Source organism: Misgurnus anguillicaudatus, chromosome 11 (genome assembly GCF_027580225.2).
Source record: "Misgurnus anguillicaudatus chromosome 11, ASM2758022v2, whole genome shotgun sequence".
NCBI lineage: Eukaryota > Metazoa > Chordata > Actinopteri > Cypriniformes > Cobitidae > Misgurnus > Misgurnus anguillicaudatus.
In genome coordinates this window covers 27,223,350-27,250,279 of record NC_073347.2, presented here as the reverse complement: position 1 = coordinate 27,250,279, position 26,930 = coordinate 27,223,350, and the positions used below count along the sequence as shown (strand labels likewise).

General features: G+C 38.2%; 1 protein-coding gene across 1 annotated transcript in view; it reads right to left on the bottom strand.

The window, feature by feature from the left end:
* Positions 1-25,563, bottom strand: part of psme4a (proteasome activator subunit 4a) — a 32,397-nt gene extending 6,834 nt beyond the window's left edge. Inside the window, exons 1-38 of the mRNA XM_055170371.2 lie at positions 25,122-25,563; positions 23,324-23,464; positions 23,069-23,185; positions 22,152-22,208; positions 21,248-21,292; positions 20,442-20,591; positions 19,684-19,747; positions 18,827-18,901; positions 18,594-18,716; positions 18,407-18,499; positions 16,421-16,686; positions 15,713-15,899; positions 15,536-15,625; positions 15,390-15,454; positions 15,162-15,312; positions 14,501-14,599; positions 14,339-14,408; positions 14,197-14,264; positions 13,871-14,086; positions 13,468-13,625; positions 11,723-11,818; positions 10,345-10,400; positions 10,197-10,253; positions 10,050-10,105; positions 9,834-9,932; positions 9,675-9,737; positions 9,501-9,596; positions 7,175-7,306; positions 6,833-7,042; positions 4,716-4,852; positions 4,536-4,589; positions 4,307-4,436; positions 4,099-4,207; positions 3,396-3,549; positions 3,104-3,173; positions 2,883-3,008; positions 1,546-1,698; positions 1,349-1,453 (exon numbers count right to left, since the gene is read on the bottom strand). Coding sequence (XP_055026346.2) covers positions 1,349-1,453; positions 1,546-1,698; positions 2,883-3,008; positions 3,104-3,173; positions 3,396-3,549; positions 4,099-4,207; positions 4,307-4,436; positions 4,536-4,589; positions 4,716-4,852; positions 6,833-7,042; positions 7,175-7,306; positions 9,501-9,596; positions 9,675-9,737; positions 9,834-9,932; positions 10,050-10,105; positions 10,197-10,253; positions 10,345-10,400; positions 11,723-11,818; positions 13,468-13,625; positions 13,871-14,086; positions 14,197-14,264; positions 14,339-14,408; positions 14,501-14,599; positions 15,162-15,312; positions 15,390-15,454; positions 15,536-15,625; positions 15,713-15,899; positions 16,421-16,686; positions 18,407-18,499; positions 18,594-18,716; positions 18,827-18,901; positions 19,684-19,747; positions 20,442-20,591; positions 21,248-21,292; positions 22,152-22,208; positions 23,069-23,185; positions 23,324-23,464; positions 25,122-25,372 — 4,389 coding nt within the window. The 5' untranslated portion in view covers positions 25,373-25,563. The remainder of the gene's footprint in view (positions 1-1,348; positions 1,454-1,545; positions 1,699-2,882; positions 3,009-3,103; positions 3,174-3,395; positions 3,550-4,098; positions 4,208-4,306; positions 4,437-4,535; positions 4,590-4,715; positions 4,853-6,832; positions 7,043-7,174; positions 7,307-9,500; positions 9,597-9,674; positions 9,738-9,833; positions 9,933-10,049; positions 10,106-10,196; positions 10,254-10,344; positions 10,401-11,722; positions 11,819-13,467; positions 13,626-13,870; positions 14,087-14,196; positions 14,265-14,338; positions 14,409-14,500; positions 14,600-15,161; positions 15,313-15,389; positions 15,455-15,535; positions 15,626-15,712; positions 15,900-16,420; positions 16,687-18,406; positions 18,500-18,593; positions 18,717-18,826; positions 18,902-19,683; positions 19,748-20,441; positions 20,592-21,247; positions 21,293-22,151; positions 22,209-23,068; positions 23,186-23,323; positions 23,465-25,121) is intronic.
* Positions 25,564-26,930: the final 1,367 nt, after the last annotated feature.

The window sequence follows — 26,930 nt, the reverse complement described above, 5'->3', positions numbered from 1 at the left end:
TATTGCGTTTATAAAACGGTTACTTCATATGCATAGCAGAATTTCATAAAATAAAAAATACACAAATAAGTTGTAATTATACAGTATTTGTACAAATATTACTCTTCCACCAAACAAAGTAGTTCCTCCGAATCAAGTGTGGCTAAAACAGAGCGTAGTTCCCAACGAACACAGACACAGCAATGAAAATATGATTTAAGACTGGTGTTTTTTTTTTATAAATCAACATTAACATTTGTATCGTTCAATTGTTGTAGTAATGATCAAATATGCTTGGAAGCATGCTTAACTCTTTCCCAGTCAGCGTGCGGAAATATGGATTTGATGTAGAAATCCTCAGGGAACGTTTGTCTCTTGAAGAGATGGCTCAACAAAATTTTTTGACATTTATCTGGATATCGCCATTAATTGTGCAATTGTAGACAAATTAAAAATATGATTTTAATGTTTATTTTCATAAATCAGTACGTAGCAACAGTGGCGCAGTAATACTTATGTTATGCAGTCTGAAGGGTGCATTTACCAGGGTATTTTATCACGGTTTAGAATGCGTTTCAACCAATCAGAATGAAGAACCAGAACTGCCCATTTTATAATACAGATTTTTTTCAATGCCAAAAATCTGTAGGATATTAAAGGCTCTCTAAGCGAATAATGTGCGACGTCACTTCCTGTTAATGTTTGAACTGTTTTCAAACAAACAGAGCATAGCTAACGCCTCCCCCTCCCTCTCCCGTCCGTGCTTTCATGAACGCACACAACCCCCACTTCCCAAATCCTTCTTGTCGTTTATTAGCTGGAACACTTTGTTATGTTTTGTTGTGCTAGGTTTGGCCACTATGTTGATATTGCCGTTTGTCGAGCCTGAGCTGTCTACAGAGATCGCGTTTTTTTACAGTTTGATCAGCGGACAGGCAGCAAGCAGATAGTGAGGAGATGTTTGCTGTATGTAACAAAAAATGTTTTATGGTCTAAAACGCGTCAATTCGCTTAGAGCGCCTTTAAGTTAAGATCATGTTCCATAAAGTCATTTTGCACATTTCTTATCAGAAAAAAAATTATTTAATTAAATTCCAAACTGAATTTACTGATTTGTTTTGTAAGGACTTCATTTGGGATTTTCTAAATATCTGGATTTTTTTTGCACCCTTAAATTCCAGATTTTCAAATAGTTCTCAGCTAAATATTGTCCCATCCTAACAAAACATACATCAATATAAAGCTTATTTATTTTAAATTACAAAATTGACCCTTATAACTGGTTTGGTGGTCACATATGTGGAAAATGTAAACAAATATATAAGATTTGTTAGTAAAAAGTGTAGTGTGTTCTTAAAAGTGTTCTTACACAGGCAGTGGCGATACAGGTGCCCCAGTCAGCATACGTCTCTATTGTGATATTAGAGAGGGCTGTACGGAGAAGTGGACAGAGCAGATCCCACAGTTTTTCCACCTGCAACACACACACGCACAAAGAATCAAAGCTTTAGATTTTCTTTTATCAGACATACTGTCTCTAATGTATGTAAATGTGTGTGTTGATACCTTGTTGTAGCTCCAGTGTTTGGAGCCCCTGATTAGTCCAGATATGATCTCAGCTACACAGCGCTGGGTGCTCTCATGGGAATCTTCGACCAGACGCTCCATATGAGGTTTTAGAAGTGGCAGGAATGCATCCTCAAAGTTCCGAAAAAGACCCTTTTGCAACATAAGACATTTTTAAAGATAACAATATTAAATTGGCTAAAAAATGACCTAGTTATGAAACTCGAGAAATGCGGGCACATAGTTACTATTTTTTGCAATCCCCCAGCCAATCAGCTTACACATCAGCATGCAAACATGAGAGGGCGTGCACACCAAAGCTTTTAATCCCACGGTGTATGTTTTCAATTGTTTCCAATGGAAGCTCTGCGTTTTTTCTCCACGCGTACAGCCGGCGCATGGCGGCTTTTCCGTGCTGAGCCCAGAGAGTTGAAAAATATTCAACTTTGGATGAAAAGCTCATCTCGTAGTGTCAGTTCTCACATGGCCATCCAATTAAAGTGGAAAAGTGGCGGGACAAATATCACAGCAACCAAAGCGCTCAGCTGAAAAAAAATCTGCCGCTCAACTGAAAAAAACAGGTGGCATTTGGCGTCCTCCAGGCATTTTAGCCATGTTTAAAAGCTTTGGTGTGCACACCCCCTTATTCAACATCTACATTTAAAAAGTCTTGTTATTGTGCTGTAAGCAGTATAGCACAGCAGGCTATCTAACAATCTCTAACAATCTCCCTTCTCCTCCCCAGCTCCACCTGCTTAGATTTGTTTAGGGGACACTGTGCCTATAACTGCAATTAAAGCTCAAAGTCCTGATAAAGTCCTTAGCAGCACATATTACTAATAAAAATGTTTGTTTTAGTGCTTTCTACTGGCTTATCGCTGTAATGACGTTGTTGACTGAAGAGGGAAATTATAAGCTTTTACATAAAAAACAAACTTGAATGGAAAATCTCAAAAGAGCGGCTAACAACGAGTAGTTTGTAGATGACTTTTGATATATAATTACAGTAGTATATTTCCTAAATATCTTCATGGAACATAATCTTTACATACTAATGATTTAGGCATAAAAGAAAAATCGATAATTTTGACCCATGCAATGTATTTTTGCCTTTTTCTATACCAGGGTCATAAATACATTGTGGGCCATGGTCACAAATATCTGTCACTGGTCATATCTGGACTGAAATATTTAAATTGGTGAAAATTATATTGCAAGACAAGTAAAAGTGCCTTAACACATATTATCTGATGTAAACATGATCTAAAGTAAATATTTCATAAATCATTATCCATCTGAAGAATTTACTGGTGTTGTGCAATATTAGAAACTCTTACCTTAAAGAGACAAAATCTACGTGGGCTAAATTTATCTTTGCCTTTTCTGTCCTCCAAAGACAAATAGCGGATGAATTGATCTATAAACAGCACATCCGAGAAATGATCATATATGATCTGTTCACTCTACAACACAGAAAACAAACGTCTAAACAAACAGTTCAGGAGCTTCAAAGAAACAGTGGAAAAATATTGTTGTTTGGGTTAAAATATACGCAAACCTCAATCATCTCTTCTCTTTTTTTGCTCTGTTTGGGCTGTTCGTCAGGAGGGGCATAGAGTAGCAGCTTCCTAAAACAAAAGTACATAGCCTGAAAATAAGTGTTAAAGTCCTATTCTGAACATTTACACTAAGATAGCTTTTCAATCTCAGAGTTCAAGTAATTAAATGATTGACATGTGTTAGCCTGGATTAAAAACATTGTACTTATTGGGCAATCATCTTAAAAATTTTAATTATGCTAAAAGGTAAATATAGTTTGCACCAATGATTATTTAAATGTAGAGCTATACCGTGGCCATGTGGAATAACCCCAGTGTGTTTTCTCAATGAAGCAGCATTCATTCCAGTCCTTCTGGGAGCGCGGCAACCGGCTACTGTCATACTGGAGCCACTGGTTATCGGGTCTGTCTCCAGCCAAGAGAGAGCTAAGAGCTTTACCATCATCTAATAAAGAAGATGTAATGAAATTTACCAAATTGAACCTTCAAGCAACTTACTCAAAGTCAAGCATCAATGTCTTTGACTCCTTAAAGGGTACATTTCACATTTTTTTATGATGTCAAATAAATCTTTGGTGTCCCCAGAGTACGCATGTGAAGTTTTAGCTCAAAATACACCACAGATAATTTATTATAGCATGTTAAAATTGCAACTTTGTAGGTGTGAGCAAAAATTTGCCGTTTTTGTGCGTTTCCTTTTAAATGCAAATGAGCTGATCTCTGCACTAAATGGCAGTGCTGTGGTTGGATAGTGCGGTATTACCCCCTTCTGACATCATAAGGGGAGCCAAATTTCAATTACCTATTTTTTCAAATGCTTGCAGAGAATGGTTTACCAAAACTAAGTTACTGGATTATTCTTTTTCACATTTTCTAGGTTTATAGAAGCACTGGAGACCCAATTATAGCACTTAAACAAGTCTGATTTCATTATACGTCTACTTTTAGGATTACAAAGTTAACAGAGAGATTCACTGTTTATTAATGGCCTTACTTGATTGTAGCGAGGATTTAAGCTCAGATATGTTGTATGGATTTACTGCCACTTTCTTGTGAGGACTCTTCAGCTGTTGCAGGATTCCACCTACTGCAGCTATCGCAACCTGACCAATTAAAAAACCCATCAGAGTTAGGTGTCTGTGTCTATGTAGCTTTCCATTAAACATTCTTATATATATAACAAATCATACATGACCCCATACATTACGAACTAAGATGGAGTCGTGGTTGAGACACTGGACGAAGAAGAGGACGGCGGGGGATGGCAGAGGATGATCGTCTCGCAGCATCAGCGAGAGGAAGCCGATGGCAATCTGCTCGAATTTCCAGGGCCTTCAAAATAACCAAGAAGAGTCTAGTATAAATCCAGCTGTACATTCATGACAAACACGTACATATGGTAATCATAGGTTACACGAGGTGTGGACGTACATGTTTCTGTACTTGAGACAGTCCAAAAGAGCCGCCACTAGCTTTTCATATTTTCTGTCAGGACATAGAAAGGATACAAACAATTACTAGAGAAATTAATAGGACAGATTGTTAGCCTTTATTATTTAGCCGGATATAAGCATGAACAGAATGTTTAGATGTATTTGTGCATGTACTCACTGCTTTGACTTATCGTTTATCTCCAGTTGCTGTCGCTTTCCTTCTAGTTCCTCCTCTTCAGATACGCCACCTAGTGTTGGCTCTGGGTTACTGGTTTTCAGTAATTTATGAGCAACTTCCAAACAACCTTCTGGAACCTGTACATAATGCAATGCAATTTCAAAAATTATATTATATACTATAAGCTATATTATATATGAAGCTACATTTGATAAAAGTATAAAGTATAAATATTTACCCCTATTTCTAAAAGCACATACAATTTGCAATGGCTCATTTTCCAAACTGAATTCAAGCTATCCATTTTATCAGTATGTGTGTATCCTGGCTGGGGTAGAACCCATGAATGTGCATTGCTAAAGCCGCCTTTCGACTGCACATGACAAACGACGGCCGATAAACCGGAAGTCATTCATTTCCTATGGAGAGTCGCAAAGGGGCTGCGTGAGGTCCCGGCCATCTGCAGATGCGTAATTTTCGGATCCGTTTTGAGCGTTGGATCCGTTAAAATTTTGTAACTTTTGTGACTACACCGCATACGATATGCTGACCGGAAGTGATATATTTCAGTGTATTCCAATCAAAAACTGTGTGTGAGGTGAAAATTATTAATACTAATCCTTAAAAAAAAACTATGGATTACTGATAAGTATTATATTATTAATTTAATATATACGTTATTTTAATCTTCTCTCCATATTAAAAATATTGGTAGTCTTTGTTCATTTATGCAAAGCTGTTTATTGTTTCATTCATTTGCGTTCATTTATTTATTCCACTATGGTAAATACTGGAATAAAGGCTCTTGCGCAGAAATTAGCCTCTTTCCCATGTTACGATTAAAGCGACACCATGTAGTTTTTCATAATAAATTTTCAAGACCCTTGTAATAGTACATTGACTTTAAATAGGTTGTACTCGTACTTTAAAACTTAGGGTTTCGGGTAGTAACCAGAGCACAAAAAAACTACAAAATTCGACTGCTTTACGGCATACGTCACTTCCTCAACACAATTTTTTTAACAATATTTTTGCTGGAGGTTACTTAAGGAGTGTAGAGAGCAACATCTTTTATATGACTCTGTGGCACTGTGTTAGTGTCACGGACCTATGACACGGGCGACCTGGGTTCGAATCCCCTTTAAGGCAATTTTTTATATAAACTCACGATCTTGATTCATACATTAATGTGATCTTCTTTATAAATGACGGCGATTATCTTGCATATAGTTCCCTGTATTCAGATCCTGCATTCAAGTGTTCACGAATTTACCTTTCTTTTACTGTCTGTATTTACATTACAATCCAGGATGCTATAGCAGTCAGTCAAACTTGCTCAAACTCACACCGCTGTCACTCGAGTGACGTATTACAAAGCAGCAGACCTAAACACATCGGTTAACTTGGATTTGGAGCGACAATTTTCACACAAAAGAGAGGAAAAATGAGTGCCATTGCGGAAAATCCTGGTGGCGAGGGAGAGAGGGACGGAAAAAGGCAAGGAAATACTTCTGGTCGTTTCTCAATTGGAAGGCTGCAGCCTCCGGAGGTCAAATATGCAGGCTGCATACGTCATTAAGCCTGGTTTATTAAGATAAACTGAGCATTACATTCACAAGGCATAAGCATACTGCAACAATTTACGATTAAGTAAGAATAATAGTCAACTTTATAATTGTTTATATTCTGAAATAAGTCTTGATGACGTATGCAGCCTAGAAATACGACATCCGGAGGCTGCAACCTTCAGATTGAGAAATGGCTTCTGCCACGAGTTCCTCATCAGAAAGTTGTAACATGACTGTGTTTTCACCTGATGCCTCAAAATGTTGATCGTTTAGCATTTTAAAGGTTTAGTTTTTAGTTTAGTTTTAAGGTTGGCCAGTTCTTTTCCTTTGCGACAGTGCTGCGGCGCTTGTGGCCTCTAGGGGCGCTAGGCGTGAAAAATACATGTCTAGCGCACCCTAGTGGCCAAAAAGTTCCGCGGTGTGCCTTTAAACTGAAAATGTATTATGACTACCACTTGTGGGCGAACTCCGATAATCGTTTCCGTATGTCGTGTGCAGTGGAAAAGTGGCTTAATTGTGTTAGCTACAGCAACATTTGGCTTAACTTACAGAAAAGTCAATGCCGATGGTCTCATACTGCCGGTGGATCTTGTCAGCAAGGTCATCGAAGAGCCGCACAATAGAAGGCTTCTCTAGTGACATACAGGAGCTCATGCCAGATCGGACAATGGCGGGCCACGTCATAGCAATGCAGTCCCAGTACTGCAAGTTTGCGAGACAGATCCCAGAATAATTCCCCAACAGACAGTACAAGGCACCCTGAAGAAAAGTTAGGGAAGAGAGAAAGGAATAATTAAAAGAAGGAATAACTTATTGTATTTTAAAAAAGAGTGAACAAGTGACTCTGTTCAATTATCTTTCACACATCGTGTATAACTGTGTGTGACCTACTTTGAATTGCTGTTGTGTGACGTCTGTGCGGTTTGGGTCCAGGTACTCCAGCACAGCTGGGATTATGTCCTTACAGCAGAAATTGTAGGTTCCAAGAGCTGCGAATAGCACAGTTTGAGCTTTACTTCTCACCTGAGGTAAGAGAAGGACAAATAAAAGGTGCACTTGTGGTTATAACTTTTATTTAGACCTCATATGACCACCCGAATAGATCTGTGAACAGATCAGTTCTACAATGGAAACTTGCATTAATAGATTATTTACTGCATTTTTTCATTGCATAGTACCCCACGGGTTGGGTCAGCTTACTTTTGAAGGCTTTTCCAGTGGGTACAGTATGTAGTACCCGATACTAAAACGTGACGTGAAAACACTGTAGATCACTGACAGCTCTGAGAGAATCGTCACCAGCGTCTTTGCTAAATGGAAGATTAGCGTTACCTTCGTGCTTGCGCTGTCTCGAACAAACCTGTTGTTAAGTTCCCAAACTCCCTTATAGCAGTGAAAAACATCCACAGGCTGGGAATCAGGAATACCATACCAGTGTTTTCCAGACTTGGAGTTTGGCAGGACATCTGCGACGCACACGTCCACATGTATGCACAACATTTTTGCAACTTAAATGATGCTCAATGAAGCACATTGACTGACACCACTGGTGTTTGTACAGAAACTGTCATGTGAGACAGAGGTAGTGATAAACGCGATGTGCAAACATCTATTTGTGGTGGTCAATTTTGATTTTGTGGTAGACTGACAAATACGGTAAATGAATGTATGGGAATCACTGCATTCCAACGATGCTTCACTCCCACTTTTTTATGATGTCACAGCAGTAGGCAGCGCAAATATAAAGACATGCCTATAATCCCTCCCACTTTGAAGTGGTACCAAACTCAATGGAAAAGCTAACCAAGCCAAAGTAAGGTGAGCTGACACAATCTGACTCATCATGGGGCACTATGTAATGGAAAAGTGGCATAAGTCCAGAAGATAAATATTGACTGCAACTTTAGTGTGTTTATAAAACAGTTAGTGCCAGTCCCTGATTCTGATTGGTCAATAGCTGTGGTTTACTTATGATAAAACACAGCTATGACCACTGCACCCAACAATTTTGTTTGTCACTGCGCAGCACCCTTGGCAAATAAACATAAAACATGTTGCTGTCCACAGTCATTCAGAGACTATTTTCTCTAGCGGAAGGATGGCTTTTAGTGATTTAACGTTAAAAAGTTGGGTTAATAATTTGTAAATACTATATTTTCCAGACTATAATTCGCTCTGGAGTATAAGTCGCATCAGTTAAAAATGCTTTTTAAAGAGAAAAAAACATATATATATAAATTGCACTGGACTATAAGTCGCGTTTATTTAGAAAACGATTTCACAAAATCCAAGCTGAAGAACGGACATTTAATCTGGAACGGCAAGTTATTCAACTAAATAATAGCACAGAACAGCAGGCTGAATAGGTGTCCGTACATGTTAAAGTAACATAAACAGTTATTTTTACGATACACAATAGCATACAGAACATACCTGGGAGGCTAAATTAACACAATAAGCCAAATTAAAGGTACTCTAAGCGAATTCACGCATTTTAGACCATAAAACATTTTTGTTTCAGACAGCAAACATCTCCTCACTATCTGCTTGCTACCTGACTGCTGATCAAATGTAAAAAACGCGATCTCTGTAGACAGCCCTGGATCCACAAATGACAATAACAACACAGTGGCCAAACCTAGCACCACGAAACATAACAAAGTGTTCCAGCCAATAAACAACAAGAAGGATTTGAGGGTGGGGGTTGGGCGCGTTCATGAACGCACGGAAGGGAGGGGGAGAGGGAAGGAGTTAGCTATGCTCCGTTTGTTTGAAAACAGTTCAAACATCAACAAAAAGTGACGTCACACAGATTCGCTTAGAGCGCCTTTAAGTTAAAAGGTCCCGAAGTCATTCCGCATCACTGAATCCATTGAATTACATAAATACAAGAGCAGCATAGAGCGGACTCTCGTGGCTGTAGGCGGTAATGGTTTCTCTTGCTTCATATGAAATAATTTCGACGTATAAGTCGCACCTGACTATAATCTAAACTATGAAAAAAGTGTGACTTATAGTCCGGAAAATACGGTAATCGTTTTATAAAAGCAATAAGGTACTTAAGGCTAGTCAGGAAGTCACGTCTGAAGGGCTTGCATTGACTCGTTGTGCCTAAGAAGCCATAACTTATTCCATGACACAGCACAGTCTTTTATACCCATTGCTTACTTTTAATGCATACAGTATGTATGTGTGTGTGGGTATTATTTTATCATACCTGACTATACCTGCTGGTAGACAGTCTAAGCAGGTCATTTATCAGATCCTTGTGAACGGTCTTATAGTCACAACTGCCCAGGATCACATTTCTAAGCTGAAATTAGATTATTAGATTTTAATTACTGTACAGCTTTACACAAATTCTTTAAGATTGATCATTGTTATAAGTTACCTCATGTTGCAGCATGACTCTGTCTATAAGCAGAGCTCTGATGTGCTGTTTACTTCCATGAAGCTGGAGACCGTACGAGAGAGAGAAACGATGAGTGAGCTTTGTTTAACAGAGACGTAACACAAAGAGTAAATGTGTCATGTTTATAGACCACCTCACCCTGTTCTCCATGGACTTCTTTACAAGGCTAAAACTCTTCCAGCGAGAGTCAAACTCGTGTTTGTGTACACCTTTAAAGTGGAGGAGGTCACTGATTATCTACATATGTGAAAACATAATGCATTAGTTACAATACTGCTTATTATTCAATATAATGGATACTATAAGAATATAAACACATAGGCACAAAAGTGAACCTGACAGGTTATGGTTCACCTTTATTATAGAGAAGAGGGATTTAGTGTCATCTTCTGAGTGCACTAGTGTGTGACCTGTGAAGATAAATAGCATTTTGTTGGGAGACAAAAAAACTACATGTAGTATGCTACTGTATGTTAAAGACTTCATTAAGAAAATACATACGTAGTAAAGGTCTGATAGTGTTACAGATCTCTTGTCTGTAGTTCTCTTTAAAAGCATCTGCCAAAGAATAATAACTGTATCAATAATCAAATACAAAATAATGTAGCTCCAGTACATCGTTTTACACAAAGAGAAAAGGATCTCTTACCATAATCTACTCCGGCATACACATTTGTCTCGTTCATCTGAACCACACTGCTGATCCTAAATTAAAAATATTACATAGGTAATACCATATACAATCTATATTAAAGATAAAGGTAAAGAGGGTAATATACAGTACATAGTTAAAGGAATATTCCATTTTCTTAAAAGAAAAATCCAGATAATTTACTCATCACCATGTCATCCAAAATGTTATTGTCTTTCTTTGTTCAGTCGAAAAGAAATTATGTTTTTTGAGGAAAACATTGCAGGATTTTTCTCATTTTAATGGACTTTAATAGAGCCCAACATTTAATACTTAACTCAACACTTAACAGTTTTTTTCAACGGAGTTTCAAAGGACTATAAACGATCCCAAACGAGGCATAAGGGTCTTATCTAGTGAAACGATTGTCATTTTTGACAAGAAAAATAAAAAATATGCTCTTTTAAACCACAACTTCTCATATTCCTCCGGTCCTGAAAGCATCAGCGTGACTTCACGCAATACGTCATGACGTCAAGAGGTCACAGAGGACGAACGCGAAACATCGCCCCAGTATTTACAAGTGTTGAGAAAGAGGACCGTTCCGACGTTGTTGCATGTCAAATGATACTAATTAATGTCTTTGTGTCAGTTTATTGTTTACAATGGTCCGCAAATGTGCGTTTTATATATATAATAATTGACCTCCCTACGTCACTACGCATTTACGTTAGGTCGCGCTGGACCGGACCTAGACGAAAAGTTGTGGTTTAAAAGAGCATATTTTTTATTTTTCTTGTCAAAAATGACAATCGTTTTGCTAGATAAGACCCTTATGCCTCATTTGGGATCGTTTATAGACCTTTGAAACTCTGTGAAAAAAACTGTTAAGTGTTGAGTTAAGTATTAAATGTTGGGCTCTATTAAAGTCCATTAAATGAGAAAAATCCTGCAATGTTTTCCTCAAAAAACATAATTTCTTCTTGACTGAACAAAGAAAGACCTCAACATTTTGGATGACATGGTGGTGAGTAAATTATCTGGATTTTTCTTTTAAGAAAATGGAATATTCCTTTAATATCATAATCACAAAAAAACTACAGTGGGGTCCAAAAGCACAACATAAAATATATTTATTGTTTAATTTAATAGACTTTTTATATTATCATCATTTTATCGTATCAATTGAAAAATAATGTTAAAATCTTTAAGTGTTTGGTATGTTGCCCTGACAGCTTGATACCATAGTATGCTACAACCAGTGTTGTATACTACGGATAGTACATTGTCCCACATATCATGGTTATTTTGTTGTAAATGTAATGTTATTTTTAATTTTTGCACTATTATGTCTTGTTTTATTGGCAATAGGTTTCACAATGTTCATGTGACTCACAGGTCTGGCACTGGTTCTCCATTTAGTGGTGAAAGAAGGCTGCCTGCTCCCAGAAGACAATGATGAACTATGGAAAGACTCTGCAAAACATCATCCCTAAAGACAATACAAACAAAAATGATCTATGCTATTTTGATCGCTCCCTTTGATTTGTGTATTAAAATATCAAACCTATTGTATCAAGAAAATCAATTCAGTTAAATCAATTCAGCAGCTCATTAATAGACTAAAGTCACATACTTATCTAGAGGCCTATTTTAACAATATAAGCGCACTGTCTAAAGCGCATGGCGCACAGTCTAAGAGGGTGTGTCCGAATCAACTTTAGCTAAGTTAACAAGGCGAAAAATCATACGGTACGCAACAGCCACGAGTGTTTAGTTCATTGTCAATAGAAGATGTGCAGAAAGCGACAAAACGGGGGCGGTAACAGAAATGAAGCGGAGTTGGTCCTCACGCCTTGCTCGTGCACCCAAAATCATGCCCCTTCCGCAGACACGACTCTTCGCTGCAGCTACTGTTAAAGGTAAACATATGGCCATCTCCCATCCCCTTTAACTCTTTCGCCGCCATTGACGAGTTATTTCGTCAATTAAGAGAAAACGCTTCCCTGCAAATATCCTGGCTTTACGCAATACCGCTATTATCACACTTCTGCAACTTATACAACCCGGAAGTAATGCCTCATGTGAAAGAAAAAGAACCCCATGTATGTTTTAAGGATTCTTGTCTGGAGGAAAAAGACCACCAATTTAAGATTGATGTTAAAACATTGTGTTGTTTTTATTTTTATTTTTATTTGTATTGAAATTGTTATTTTTTGTATTGGTTTGTTTTCTTTCAGTCATGAAAGCATACAGGAAATAAAACACTTACAAACGTGTGGAGAGCCTGAAACGTTTCAGCACTGGGAAAGCGTTGTGAGTGTTTTGAAAAGCATTACTTAAAAAAGGTTCTCATCTCATCATATTCACAGGTACAAAGTCATCATATGTCTTAGACTAAAGTCATTAGTCTGAGGAAGGGCCAAAAAGACCTGAAACGTCATAAAATCATGTAAATTGGGAGCTCTTAGGTGTCTGGATCTTTGCTTGCTTTATTGTACCTTGTTATCAATCCTGCACCCGCATTTAATTTGGAGGTGCGTGAAGTATTTTCTACAAAGTCATCATATACAACAAATCCGTGTGGTAGCATTTAAAATTTTAAAAAATAAATAAATGCAATATTTGCATTTGTTTAAAGCAAAACATTAAATTACTTACCAGGCTACAGGTGAAGCAGCTCTTAGCACCTTCTAACATCTCGTAATCGGTCCTCATTTATATCCAAGAGACTCAATAATAATCTTTTACATTTGAATCCTTTAATTTTTACATTTAAAAACGCTTGTGTGCTGTCCATGTGTGTAATAAACAAATACGCGTTGCGGTCTTGTTTATAGGCGCATATTACTAACGCGATCTTTAATAACAAAAACTTCAAACCAGGATTTAATTGGTCAATGGCTTAGTCTATTTTAGTTGCCTATAAATAGCAATGCGCCAACAATGTGCCATGAGCACACCTTGTTTTCACACCCATGGGCGCAAATGTATTTGCTATTTAAACAACGTGACGCTGAACGTGAAAATTATAACTTTGTCGGGCTCAAACTAGTAAAAAACTTGCGTCGTGCATTGCGCTGGGTGATCATTTCATTTCTAGGGCTCTGATATCAAACTTCTCTCTGGACTGTGGCTGACCTGCTCATCTCTTGCTCTCCCTTTGTGCACCTCTGCAGACGCTGTAGTTCAGGCTTAAGCACCAGATCCAGCAGGTAGAAGGCAAACTCTTTCTCCTCAGCAGTGGGCACATGCCACTGGATGTCCAGGTTACAAAGGTCTCCTGAGCGACCCCAATCCTGATGGAGAAAGGATAGAGTGACATATGATCTAAGAAAAGGTGCTCAGATGAAGTGATGATGACGATGATAATGAATATATGATTGTGAATTATAAAGGCACTGAGTGGATTTTGACCATAAATAACGATAATCTGCATTAAGGGATCACATTTCAAGTACATTGAGAGGATATATGACGCATCTGGGTTACTATGAAAGTCAGTGGCTAAATAAGTCATCTCATTTTTCCACTAAAGTCTGACCTTGATTGGCAGGTATTTGTCTGTGTGCCCCTGGAAGCCACCGGGTACGCTGCAGTACTCTTTGGGGTAGATGAGGCAGACAGATCGCAGGATGTGATGGAGCAGCTTACAGGCCAGACTATAACCCTGTTTACTTTTCAAGTGCAGAGTCAACTGCAGAATCTGCACCAGCTGAGATCTGTAGAGTAAAACTTTATCACCGTCCACACGGGACACCTGCAGAAAAAGTCAGAGATGTATAGATACATATTTAACACATTTACGCATTTGGCAGACACTTTTATCCAAAGCAACTTATAGTGCAGGGCATTCCCAGATATACTGACCTCGGACAACAGCTGGAGGTTCCACATGAGTTCTTTATCCAGCTCCTCCTCATTTAACACCTCCTCATCTGAAAACACACGGTACATTAACAAAAAAACTCACACGATGATGCATTACTGACTCTAACACAGGTGAACTTACTCGTGGTGATTTGTAGTATGGCACTACAGCAGTGAGGCACAAAAAGCTGCAAAGCCTCTGCTGGATGACACTGAAAGGAGAAGGATCATTTGACACATTTAGCCACAAGATTGAAAAGACGGTCGATGTCTGTGAGTTGAAACTTCAGCTCAGGACACTTACCTTGGCTGCAGCTCGGCACATGTCCGCCACCATCCGGCCGGCCACGTGGGTCTCAAATATGTTGGTGGTGGCAAAGTTGAAGACCTTCTCCAGAGCAACCTGTAAAAACATAACCATGCAGAGCACTGGATCACTATGACATTATAATCTATAGCCCATATGTCTATTGATTTTGAGGCCATTGTGCAAAAGTCTTAGGCCACTGCCAGGCAAAGTTTTAATGACCATAGGGTGGCCATTCGTGCCAGTTCCACCGTACACATCGTTTTTTGTATGTCTTAAAAGAAATACATATTTTTTATGTATTTTAACTGAAATGTGAGAACCTCGATGACGTATGCGGTCGAGCAACGCGACTTCACCCGAAAACATGTTCGGGACGTGTCCGGCGGAACTGGCATGAATGGCCACCCTATATGACCATCCAAATTATTTTACGCCCTACGCTATATACTCTTTTAAAATTTTTGTGTAAAACATATTTATTGTCTCAAAATTGACTGACACTGATTTGACAGATTTGTTTTCACTTATAATACCAGCGTTTGATTGGCAAAACAAGTAGCAAATCAAAGGTCATGGTTCATAAGCAATTTTATGGAGTTTTTAACTTTATGGAGCACAGCCTACAAAAAAAGTGTGTAGGTATTTGAGTGTGAACCTTGAAAATTTCCGCAGAGCACTGTGTGAGGATAGTGTTAAATGTGGAGGACAGGCCCAATTCCACTAGACTCTCCAGCTGAGTCATTTTCTCTGTCTCCATCTCCTCTCGGGTCTGTTCCAGAGTACTGCTGTCAATCAATGCAAAACACCTGGACACACACAAAAACAAATGTGAGGGATGAGAGAGACACACATACACATCAAAACAACAGTGACATCACTATACCGGTCAATAAACTGAAGAACAAAATCCTCAAACTCGGCCGAGGCGGAGCACAGCTCCTTTTCCACCTGCAAAAAGAAATGAAGGGCATTAATGTGTTATGCATAAATTATGATGCATAAGACAACAGGAGGATATTAGTCACTCACCTGTGTGAGGTCATCTCTTGCCCGAATGGCAGATGAACAGTCCACCAATGGCACAAGAGTAACAAAAGTTGCAATGAACTGGAATGTTATCTAAAACATAACAGTACACATGCAGGGCATTATGAAAATTATCCTGGAAAGCACAATTTAACACAATATCATGTAACAAACTCTCACCATGCACTTGCGGAAGTCATTGGGGTCGATGCCAGGTAGAGCTCTCATTAGGAGTGGTAGCATGTGTGTAGGGCCCTCTGGAAATCTCTGACCCCCGGCCACCAGGCAGCGTGCCACACCGATCATACAACTGAGAGTGGCGGTTAGCTGGTGAGGCTCAGTGAGGGTCTCCATGGCAGGGTATGTCCTTATAAATGAGAAAATAATTTGAGAAACATGTAATGATGCATTGAGTTCAATACAAGTTTAGTTCATGTAATGGATTTTATAAGCATGTAAATGCTTCTGCCCTGAGCAACTTCCAGTTGATTTATGTTTTTCAATATTTTACTATGTTCTTACCTCAACTTAGACGAATTAATACATGCCTATCTTTTTTCAATGCGTGCACTTAATCTTTGCACAGCGCGTCTTGAACGTGTAAGCATTTAGCCTAGCACCATTCATTCCTTAGGATCCAAACAGGGATGAATTTAGAAACCATCAAACATTTCATGTTTCCCCTTTTTAAAGACTGTTACATAAGTAGTTACACAAGTAAGTATGGTGGCACAAAATAATATTTAATTCTAACACATTCACGGCGAGCTGTACAAAGGTTAAGTGCACGCATTGAAAAAAGAAAGATATGTATTAATTTGTCTAAGTTGTGGAAAAAAACGGTGGTGTTTTCCTTTATTACTATCCACAAACACATGCCATGCTTACTTCTCTAGCACTGGAGGAATGACTAGCTCGGGTCTGAGCAGGGCGAGGTTCTGCAGAGCCTGGGCTGCATCCAGACTGCCAGTTTTGCTGAACATGGCCAGTAGGACGGGCTGCTTCATGCTCTCCACAAAGTCAGTGATGTCCTGCTCACTGAGGAGGTGGCTCGGAGGAATGGGTGTCAGCCACGTGGGCGTCCTGAAACGTTCTCGATGCAGACGCTTCACCACACTGGCGGGCAAACGTTGCAACAGCTTCATGAGTTTCATCTAGGAATAGATGAAACAAAGCAAATAAAACAACGCTGCAAACAATCTGCTCACACCTACAAAGTGGCAATTTTAACATGATATAATAAATTATCTATATGGTATTTTGAGCTAAAACTTCACATACGTACTCTGGGGACACCAAAAATTTATTTTACATCTTAAAAAGTCTTGTGAAATGTCCCCTTTAATAATATTATATTAAAAGTTCTTGTTCTAGTTTATTGTCTATTGTCAAAACACCATTGCAAGTGCCATTTGATTTTTCTATTTAACCAATTCATCTCCATAAGTAAGTGTGGTTTAGTTGGCACATTCCTTCCTGCCATTACACTTTGTACCCTCTGATGCCCACCACAAACGTATTCATCTAATTTAAGGGGTGAACAATTTCTGAAGGCTCTAAAAACATACCAGATGTTTCACGGTCGGACTACATCTAATGAAGGGCAGAGGTGCCCGTGGCGGACACAAACTAACACCAACGTGACAACAAAAGGGTTTGGTTTAAACTAGAGATCTAGAGGTCTCCCTCGGACAATACAAACACGCATCCCTGGAAATACAAGCTGTCCTGTGATCCATGAGGAGATGTTTCTAGAAAAGGAATGGCATGTGTTGTTGATAGCAATGCTGTGGTTCAAACAGACACAGTTGCAGAACAGTGTCTGAGCTTTTAAACACATTGTGGGAGAGAGATTAAAGTCTAGACAGCAACTGTTGGTTTTGATCCCATTGAAAAATTATAAAGAAATTCCCCTTTATATTTGCTTTCAACCATTTATGCAGACTCAGCTGTTGGGTAGCACACAAGTGTTTTTTCTCAACATGTTTTGCTAAAAAACGTTTTTATATCATGGTCCATCTTTACATGGTGTAATTGTTGAGTTAAAAACAAATGACTTAAAACTGTAAAAACAGTATCATGAAATGCATAGTAGCTGCGAATTTAAATTTTCAAAACTTAAATATGTAAACAGAATATGTACTGGAAATGTTAGTGTTGTGTACTCAGTGTTTTTTGATGGTCTTGGTCTTGTCTTGGTCTCAGACTTAGTTGCCTAAAGCCGCATTCTGACAGCCAGCGATGTTATCGCTGCTCATCGCCTGACGCTGGTGGTTGATGTCGCTTGTGGGCGTTCCCACTTCTGGTTGCGTAGTAGTGTGACGTTACCCCATGTTGTAAACAACAAATCAGTGCTCCACTTACTTCACTCCCATTGGTAGTCGCTCGTGAAACTCGCTGCTAATTTGCATAAAGTTAAACTTTTCTCAACTTTTGTCGCGCGACTCCGTCGCTAATCGCGCCTACATTCTGTCGGCAACGGTCACGTTCGCTCGTGTCGCCGGAAGTCGCCCAGTTTTTCATTGAAATGAATGAGATCGCGTCGCTCTGCTACTGCTTGTCGTTGGCTGTCTGAATGGGGTGTAAGGAGTTTATTTTTGAATCCGTCAACAAATTAATACAAAGACCAACAATATCCATCCACAAATAATTCAATCTATTTTTTGATGGTCTTAAGTCTAGTCTCTGGTATAGGTCTTGTCTTGATATCAACACCCTCTGCTCTTGGCCTCGGTTTAGGTTATCTTGACTAGAACTCTGGTATATGTGCTATATACTGTATGTATATTCCTAGCTCTAATCCGACACATGAAAACAGTTGATGTGTAGCACAGTAGTAGTGATGGGTTCAGTTTTTATTCTTAAGTGACTCACCAGCCAGCTGCCGTTGTTAGACGGATGGAAAAATGAGGCAATACTGTTAAAAAGGCCACTGAGCTGTGTCTGGGTCTGCTTGCTGGGCCCTCCCTAAAAAACAAATACATTAATACACAGGTTAAGATGACTGCAATAGACTTATTAACACATCAGTACCTTTTGAATGTTCTTATTTTACACTGACCAGCATGGCAGAAATCCATATGACCACATGACCGATGTCGTAAGCATTGGTCAAATATCTAGAAACCAGCATCTGGTTAGATCCTACAGGAAGATTCAAACTTCTCAGGATCCTAGTAAAGATCTGGAAAAAACAACAACAGGGAAAGAATGTAAGATAACAATAAATATAATTCTCAATCTAACACTGAATCAACTAAATTATTTTTAGTGTACATTAAATGACTTTATTACCTTTGGTATGTAAGGGTCCCAATCAATGTAACCAATGTTGTCATTCGCTAGTCGTGCAAAAATGCTGACAAGGTCCTGAAATAGACAAAATAAGAGATATTAGTGATAAGTAATATATTATTAATTTAATATGTATACGTTAATATTTAATCTTGTCTCCATATGTTCTATCAAAAAATATTGGCAGTCTTTAGCCGTTTCTCAATGTCAAGGATACTTCCTTGGCAGGACTAGTCCTTACAAGTCACTTCCTTCAGAGGCTAGGGGAGGCTCCTTTTAAGCATTCGGAGAACACGTTAAATGGAACAGGCTAGCAAGTGCACGTCATTACGTCATTGCGTGATTGAAAGGTGTGCTTTCGGTGCTGCGCGCATAGGATTGTGGGTGATTTCAGGGCGTGAAGAGCGCGAAGGATACAAATTTGCATCCTTTCCTGTATATGGGATATTTCTCGAACGAAGGACTCAGTCCTTGGCTGAAATTTCGAGGATCCTCGACATTGGAACAGTCCTTCGACGGACGTCGATGACGTAGTATCCTCGAAATTCTAGCTTCCGAGGATCCTTCCTTGACATTGAGAAACGGCTTTTGTCATTAAACTGACACTTCATTATGACTACCACTAGGGGGCGAACTCCGACAATCGTTTCCGAATGTCAACGGTGGCCGATAAACTGGTAGTCATTCTTTTCCTATGGAGAGTCGCAAAGGGGCTGTGTGAGGTGCCGACCGTCTGTGGATACGTAATTTCGGATGTTTTTTGACAGTTGGATCAGTTAAAAAATGTGTCGTAGGCTCGCAGCAATTAAAGGAAATTCGTCGTAGCGACTGAGAACTTTAATCCATGTTATACTTACCACTTCCCAACTAGGAAGGTTCTGCACAGACACCCACAGGCTTATCAAATCATCAAACCAAAGTCTGAGAAAAAAACACATTACGGTGGAAACTGAGTGATGTTTTCAGAGGTGATTTCTATAAACTAAAACATGAACAACATTTCATTATCCATTTCCTATATATAAATATATATGATATATACGAGATAACCACCGTTTTTTTAATTGTTCAGAAATCTTGTTTTTTGGTTGTGCATTCCAATTAATTTCAATGCAACTGCAGTTGGTTTGTTTTGATTTAAACCTTCATAACTTAAAAAATACAGCTAAGTAGCATCATAAAACAAAATAATAACATGATAACATAATATTAAACATGTTTTGACAAAAATGTAAAACAAAATGGATTTATCTCGTTTTGCAACTAAACTCTTCATATATATATGCATACTGTACAGTTATTATGAACTTAGTATTTTGTATTCAAAACCAGGTAATAACTTCTAAATGTTTTACACAAGAAACTAATAACCAAATTAGATCTCTCACTATATTCTAAACATTATATCATACAGTATATCTATTTCTATACAGTAAATTCCTTCCAACACATATCACGAATTACCAATCTATCTGATATAATAATCCATTTTTTAGTAATGACAGTTTTTTGGACTATACCAAGAAGTCTATGACTCTGTACAGTTGAATAGGACTGACTGTGAAAGGTCATGCATAGTGAAAGTGTGTCACAGTAACATTCAGGCAGTGCTCACTTGTAGCCTTTATCATGCAGCTCTGGGGGGAGTGTGGTGGGCAGAAAGAGCTCAAAATATCCCATTGCCTTCTCCATGGTGTCATCAAACGGACACATGAGAGGTTTCCACTCATCCAGCATCTCCTGCGTGGCGGATACTGGGAAATATCTGCGTGCACAAATACACACATTATTTAGTGAAATCATTTTGCTTGCGATCATACCTGAAACTTTGACAATATGCCCGTTTTACAAATATTAAATGAAATCATAATTGCTGTACACACTGTATGAGTACTCTCATTAACTGGATAACTAGCTAATGTGCTTTTTGTAAAAGGATTAGTCAAAATCAAATCAAGGGACATTTTTGTCAGGAACTCTGTGGACACCACAGGCTCTGGAACATCTTTATCTCTTTCTTTATGTTTCTTTGAGATACCTATTTAACCGGCGTTAAACTAAAGATCTTTTAGCATTCAACGTTCTTAACCCAGTTTCAATAATCTTTGCCGAATATAACTGCCCTTATTGGCCTCATGCTTGGGTACAGTAAGGATGGCACAGATCCTGGGTCAATTCTGTCTGTCAGAGACAGGAACCTCCCAAATGTCAAATTTATCGAGCTTTAGATAAGATTAAAGGGCTTAGGGAAACTATAGAGCTATTAAAAGCACACAAATGGGAGGGGTTCATTAACTTGTTACATACACACAGCATCTTTTATCTGTCACTTCTTCTTTTTGTCGGTGACTCTTAACTCACTCTGCAATGTAAGATAATAAAATAATAAGTAATATTATAAAGTAATAAGAATATACTTACGGCCTGCAGTTCTTGATTAAGACCTTTAAAACTGCTTCCAATGAGCTGTAAACAAAAGAGAAACTGTGACAAACATGACATATAAGAGCACATTGTAATCCCATGCAAATATTCTTTTAAATAAACAAGAACAACACACTAATTTTGTTATACCCTCATGCATTATTAAATCTGATGCAATCCAATCTTAATGAGAATAAGCACTTGTATAAGGGCAGATATACACATGAACCTCTGAGATATTTAAGTCTATCAGGTTAGTTTTTAATCAAAGCTGTTCTGGCAAATGCTGTTCTTCTGTAGACTCAGACTCTAAAGGTTACCTTTAAAACCACATTTACCATTTGCATGACATAAAACACACGCACCACACAGCAAACCAATTAAAACAAGCCTTTGAGGGTCAGCTAAAAACTGCACAAATGTGACACCCAGACAGGATCCTTAATCTGGCAGGCATTGTTTAGAAATGGACCAATGATATCTTTCATCTCTAGGCTCTCAGACAAAGAAAAGTATGTGTAGGGATTAACTGTTACAGCCCATTTGGCGTGAGCCCGATCAGGGATACTAGAGTATCACACGTCTACAATAAAATGCATAGGGAAAACAGATGCTATGAATAGCTCAGGAACAATGCACAAAACATGCTTGTTGAATCTTGTGACACCAGACAGAAGTGAGGTTGTCCAGTTGCCTGGGTGCCAAATTGCTTCTTCAAATGTGACATGCAAATTGTTATATTTACACAAGAAATGAAAAAAAAAACCCCCGCAGAAGTGGTAGCAGCCAACAAATTAAAAAAATGCGACACCACAGTCTTTGTTAATGCACTGTGACAAATAAAATCTGGTGTGAAATGAGTGCGCATTTCAATATTAACATGAAGTTTGATGGTCCTTACCATCTCTGAGCAAGTTTAACAAGTATGTGCTTAGAGGAAGAACGAGGCCGCAGAGAACTAAACATGAAAGAGAGAAAAGACAAGCACACTAAACACTTTCGGCCTAGTCAAACAAACATTTCCTTTCTTGATGCTTAACACATCAGCACCAGTTCTGTGTAGATTCACAGAACGTCGAAGGTTGAGAAGTCGTGATGGAAATTATTAGGGTAACTTTGTGACTAGTTGTGTAAAGGGGATATTTCACAAAACTTTTTAAGGATGTCAAATAAATTCTTGGTATTCTCAGAGAATGTATGTGAAGTTTTAGCTCAAAATAGATTATAGATAATTTATTATAGCATGTTAAAATTGCCACATTAAATGGCAATGCCGTGGTTGGATAGTGCATATTAAGGGGCTGTATTATCCCCTTCTGACATCACAAGGGAAGCCAAATTTCAATGATCTATTTTTTTACATGCTTGCAGAGAATGGTTCACCAAAACTAAGTTACTGGGTTGTTCTTTTTTACATTATCTAGGTTGATACAAGCACTGGGGACCCAATTCTAGCACTTAAACATGGAATGGAGATTTTCATGACATGTCCCCTTTAAGCACATGTGTTGTTGATAGGCATATCATATTCAGAGATGAAAGTATCTAACACTGAAAAAAAGCCAACACAAATCTTCCCAGAAAGATGACTTATATTCAAATATTTATATTTATGCATTTGGCAGACACTTTCATCCAAAGTGACTTTGTGCATTACAAGGTATACATTTTTTAATCAGCATGTGTGTTCCTTGGGTTTGAACCAGATAAACTCACAGAGCTTGGATCACTTAAGTTATGGATGAACTTGTAATACTGTTGTTTTTTGCACTTTATACGTTGTCTTTGCTTAAAAGCTTAAATATGCATGTACTGTACCTAGGAAACCAGTTCAGGCCGAGATGCGCTGTCTTTGAATCCAGGATCCTGTCCTGCAGCTCATACAAGGGTCGCCATGGTAATTCCAAGTCATCTCTTGAAAGCAGCTCTTTCTTCCTAAAAAAAAAACAAACATAACTTATACGTTTTCTTTTTTATTACACTGGACTACAAAACATTCAAAAATTTTGAAATGTGCAAAGTGATGATATCATCAGATAAAGACTAAAGTGAGGGCATGTGAGCCAGTCTTACTTCAGCAGGGTGATAAGGAGGCGAGCAAAGCACTGCATCATGCTGACTTCCAGTTTGGGGATGGTGACCAGCTCGTAAAGCAGTTTGATAAAGAGCACATGATCCTCTTTGCTGAACTTTCTTCCATATAATCGCAAGTACCTGATGGACATGGAAAAGCCTGTATTTCAGTATTACAGTAAAAACTTGATTAATTTTAAACCAATGGTGCTAGATTATATCAATGTTACAAACTGTAAATATTTTGAAGTCTATAGCTTTCTAGTTGAACAGTTAAAGGTGCAGTGTCTAAATTTTAGCGGCATCAAGTGGTGAGGTTGCGAATTGCAACCAACGGCTCAGTCCACTGCCCACCCTCGCTTTTGAAACACATAGAGAAGCTACGATAGCCGCCACCAGAAAAATGTCATCGTTGGAGACAACTTAGTAAAAAATATTTTGTCCGTTATGGGCTTCTGTAGAAACATGGTGGCACAAAATGGCGATTTCCACGGAAGGGGACCTTCAGTGTACGTAGATAAAAACGTCCCATTCTAAGGCAATAAAAACTTAACAGTTCATTGTAAAAAGGTCTTTATACACCCCTGAAAATATAGCTTTGTATATTATTTTGCATTTCTGTCAAGAGATCCTTTAAAAATTACACACTGCACCTTTAAATTCACATGAAATATACTGTATGTGCCCTAATAGATGTTAATATCTCCAAGGCAAGGAACCAATATCCGACTCTGAACGATGTTAGTAGTAAAAAAAAAAAAAAACTTGGAAGAAACCAGGCTCATCAGGGACAGTATAAATGCAACATGATTGACTCTCTTCAAGTAAATCGCTTTAAGTTTTAGGTCAAGCTGTTAAAATGGAAAATAACTTGACTCATGGCTGTCCTACAGTAGCTGGACGCCATAGCAATGGCTTTGTTTGCCAAAAGAGCTTTGTTGTGATGATCCCAGTGATGAAGAAAGCCCTGTCTTAAATGTCTAAGGGCACACAGACAACTGCCAACACAAACATTAAGGCCATGATATCTGCAAACATGGGAATGGGATGGATTCTGGGTTAGGAAAGAGAGAATCTAGAGTTATATGAAGAATGCATAAACATATTTTCCATTTCATCAGTGCCAGACACACGGTGCTGCAATCCTTCTGTATTACTCCATTGACTTGCATGACACTCAGTATAGTATTTCTGTTCATGTTTGTTTACTGTTGACAGATTCTTGTGTTGCAGCTCACAGAGACACATGCAATCTAACGGTTTGTGCTTGTCCTAAAATAGCGCGGTGTGTGGAAAACATGACAAATTATTTTGCAATCAATATTAAGGGGAAATGAAGGCCCATACCAATGAAATAATCTTTGTTTAGTGTTTACAAACCCACTATTTTGTTGACAAAATCAAGCGGTAGTTATATTATAAGCTAATACTGTTGATTAAATCTCGTATAGACATAATCACAGTAAATTGACATTTTCTTTATTAAATAAAATAAATGGCACATAAATGAAAACCGCAGAGCTTTAGAATTCACTGCGCATGCGCGGCTCCTGTCAAACAAGCGCTCTTGATAAGCGCACCGGTAAGAGATATTGTAGTCTGCTTTATCCTGCTAAATACAAAAAGGTCATTCAGTGTACCTTCCTATAATGTCTGCCAAAAGAACAACACATTCATAACATAATATCATACCAAATGTTTTATTTAAATCGTTTATAAAAAAATAGTTTTGCTTTCTTACAATTCAAAAAGTATCCGAACAAGTTCGTAATGATAATAATGCTTCTCCAATACTTACGTGGAAAGTTTCCTCGTCCAGAACAACACACCTGGCCATATCTCTCTGAGCTCAACTGCTCGGCCCAAATTTCCTTTTATCTGGGCCAAAATTTCATTAGACTCGTCGTCTAGTTTGTCCTTGTAAGGCAGAAGTTGGTTGTAAACAACATCTTTTTGAGGAACAAATTCTAATAATTCTGAGGCTTCCTTTTTCATTTTACAGTCGCCCAACTGTGGCTCCTCCACTGTGATTATATCAGAGACAGTCATTTAAAAAATCAAGTAGGCTATATTATAAATCATAAAACTATTAAAAGACCAGTAGTGGTATATCGTTATCGGAAGTCGCGCACTGTTATCGCTTCTGTCGTTTCTGAACCCTCGAGGAATATGATTAACTTATTTTAAGGTGACCCCCCTAACTGTCACGAATTGTTTTTCTGTATCATTCAGTTCACCCAGCAAACATACATGCTGAAGTGCCGCAACTCCGCCCTCTTCGCGGTGCGTTTAAATACGTCATTTCCGCCGTACACCAGCTCCTTTGTCCCTTTGCTGCAATTAAGTCAACGGCGCCGCCATATTGGAGAGGGCAGAACGTTTTTTTAATCCACGTTATATCATGAACAATAGCCTAATAGTGTCACGTATCTTGATAGAATTCTTCTTGTAAAATGTACTTTTTAATATAAAAATAACTTTTAATGTATAACTTTATTCTTCCGCTTTGTGCTCTTACAATAATTCATGAATATTTTAATAAGGTAATGTTTGGTGACCTTCCAAGCAAATATACAGTATTCTGTGGTGACAAATAGTATATCGCATATAGGCCTATTTAATAATTAAGTTAGTTAGGAAGTAATGTTATTAGTTACTCGGTGATGCTGGTTGCGCAGACAGTATGATATTTTTAGTGACATCTGTGATTACTCAATAGTCCCACCACGAGATCTGTAAACAAGGGTCTAAAAACAAGGCCCCTTAAAATGTCAGCGAGTATAAGGTGGCATGCGAGCCTGGACCCATGTGACTGGTTTGTACATTTTGATCTACAAAGAAAATTGGATATTAATTTCCAAAGAGAGGTTGCTGTTAAAAGTCAGATGAACTCCAAAGAAGAGAGTGAGATTTTTTTTGTTTGATGTTCATATTTAACAATATCTACAAACCTTTCCTGCTAGAGGTGGAAGCTTATTATAATTTTGTCCTTAATTTTAAAAACACAGACTGAAATTATTAGAAAATGGGATATTTTCCAGTAGGGGTCAGTATTGCACAAATGATCTGCTGGTCTCTGTAAAACAGGTATTTAGCTGGTTCCCCCTGGCAGCTCTGAAGGCTTGTAGAATTCATTAATCTGTCACCAGGTTCCTTAAATGGCACAAAAAGGTTCCTTAAATGGCACAAAAAAGGTTCCTTAAATGGCACAAACAATATTTGTAGTGAATAAAGGAAGGACTATAAAAAAGAAAGAAATTGTTCAAATTAAAACTTCCTTGAAGAAACAAAAATCCAAGAATCCTGTGGCATCCCTGCAAAGACTGTAGTGTGGTTGATATCTTCGATGTCTTTGATATTGACTGAGTAAGGCCATGTCAAAGATTGAAATTAAAGTGAAATCAATGATTGAAATCAAATTTTGATCTTCCAAATCTCAAAATTATGAAACATTAGCCAAGATTTTGCAGACATGGTCACATTTACATTGACTATTTTTTAACATTATTTGTAGGTGTACTGTACACAATAACACAATACAGATAACAGACCATAAGCTCATGTGTACATTAAAGCATTTTAAAGATCATTATCATTTATAAAACGG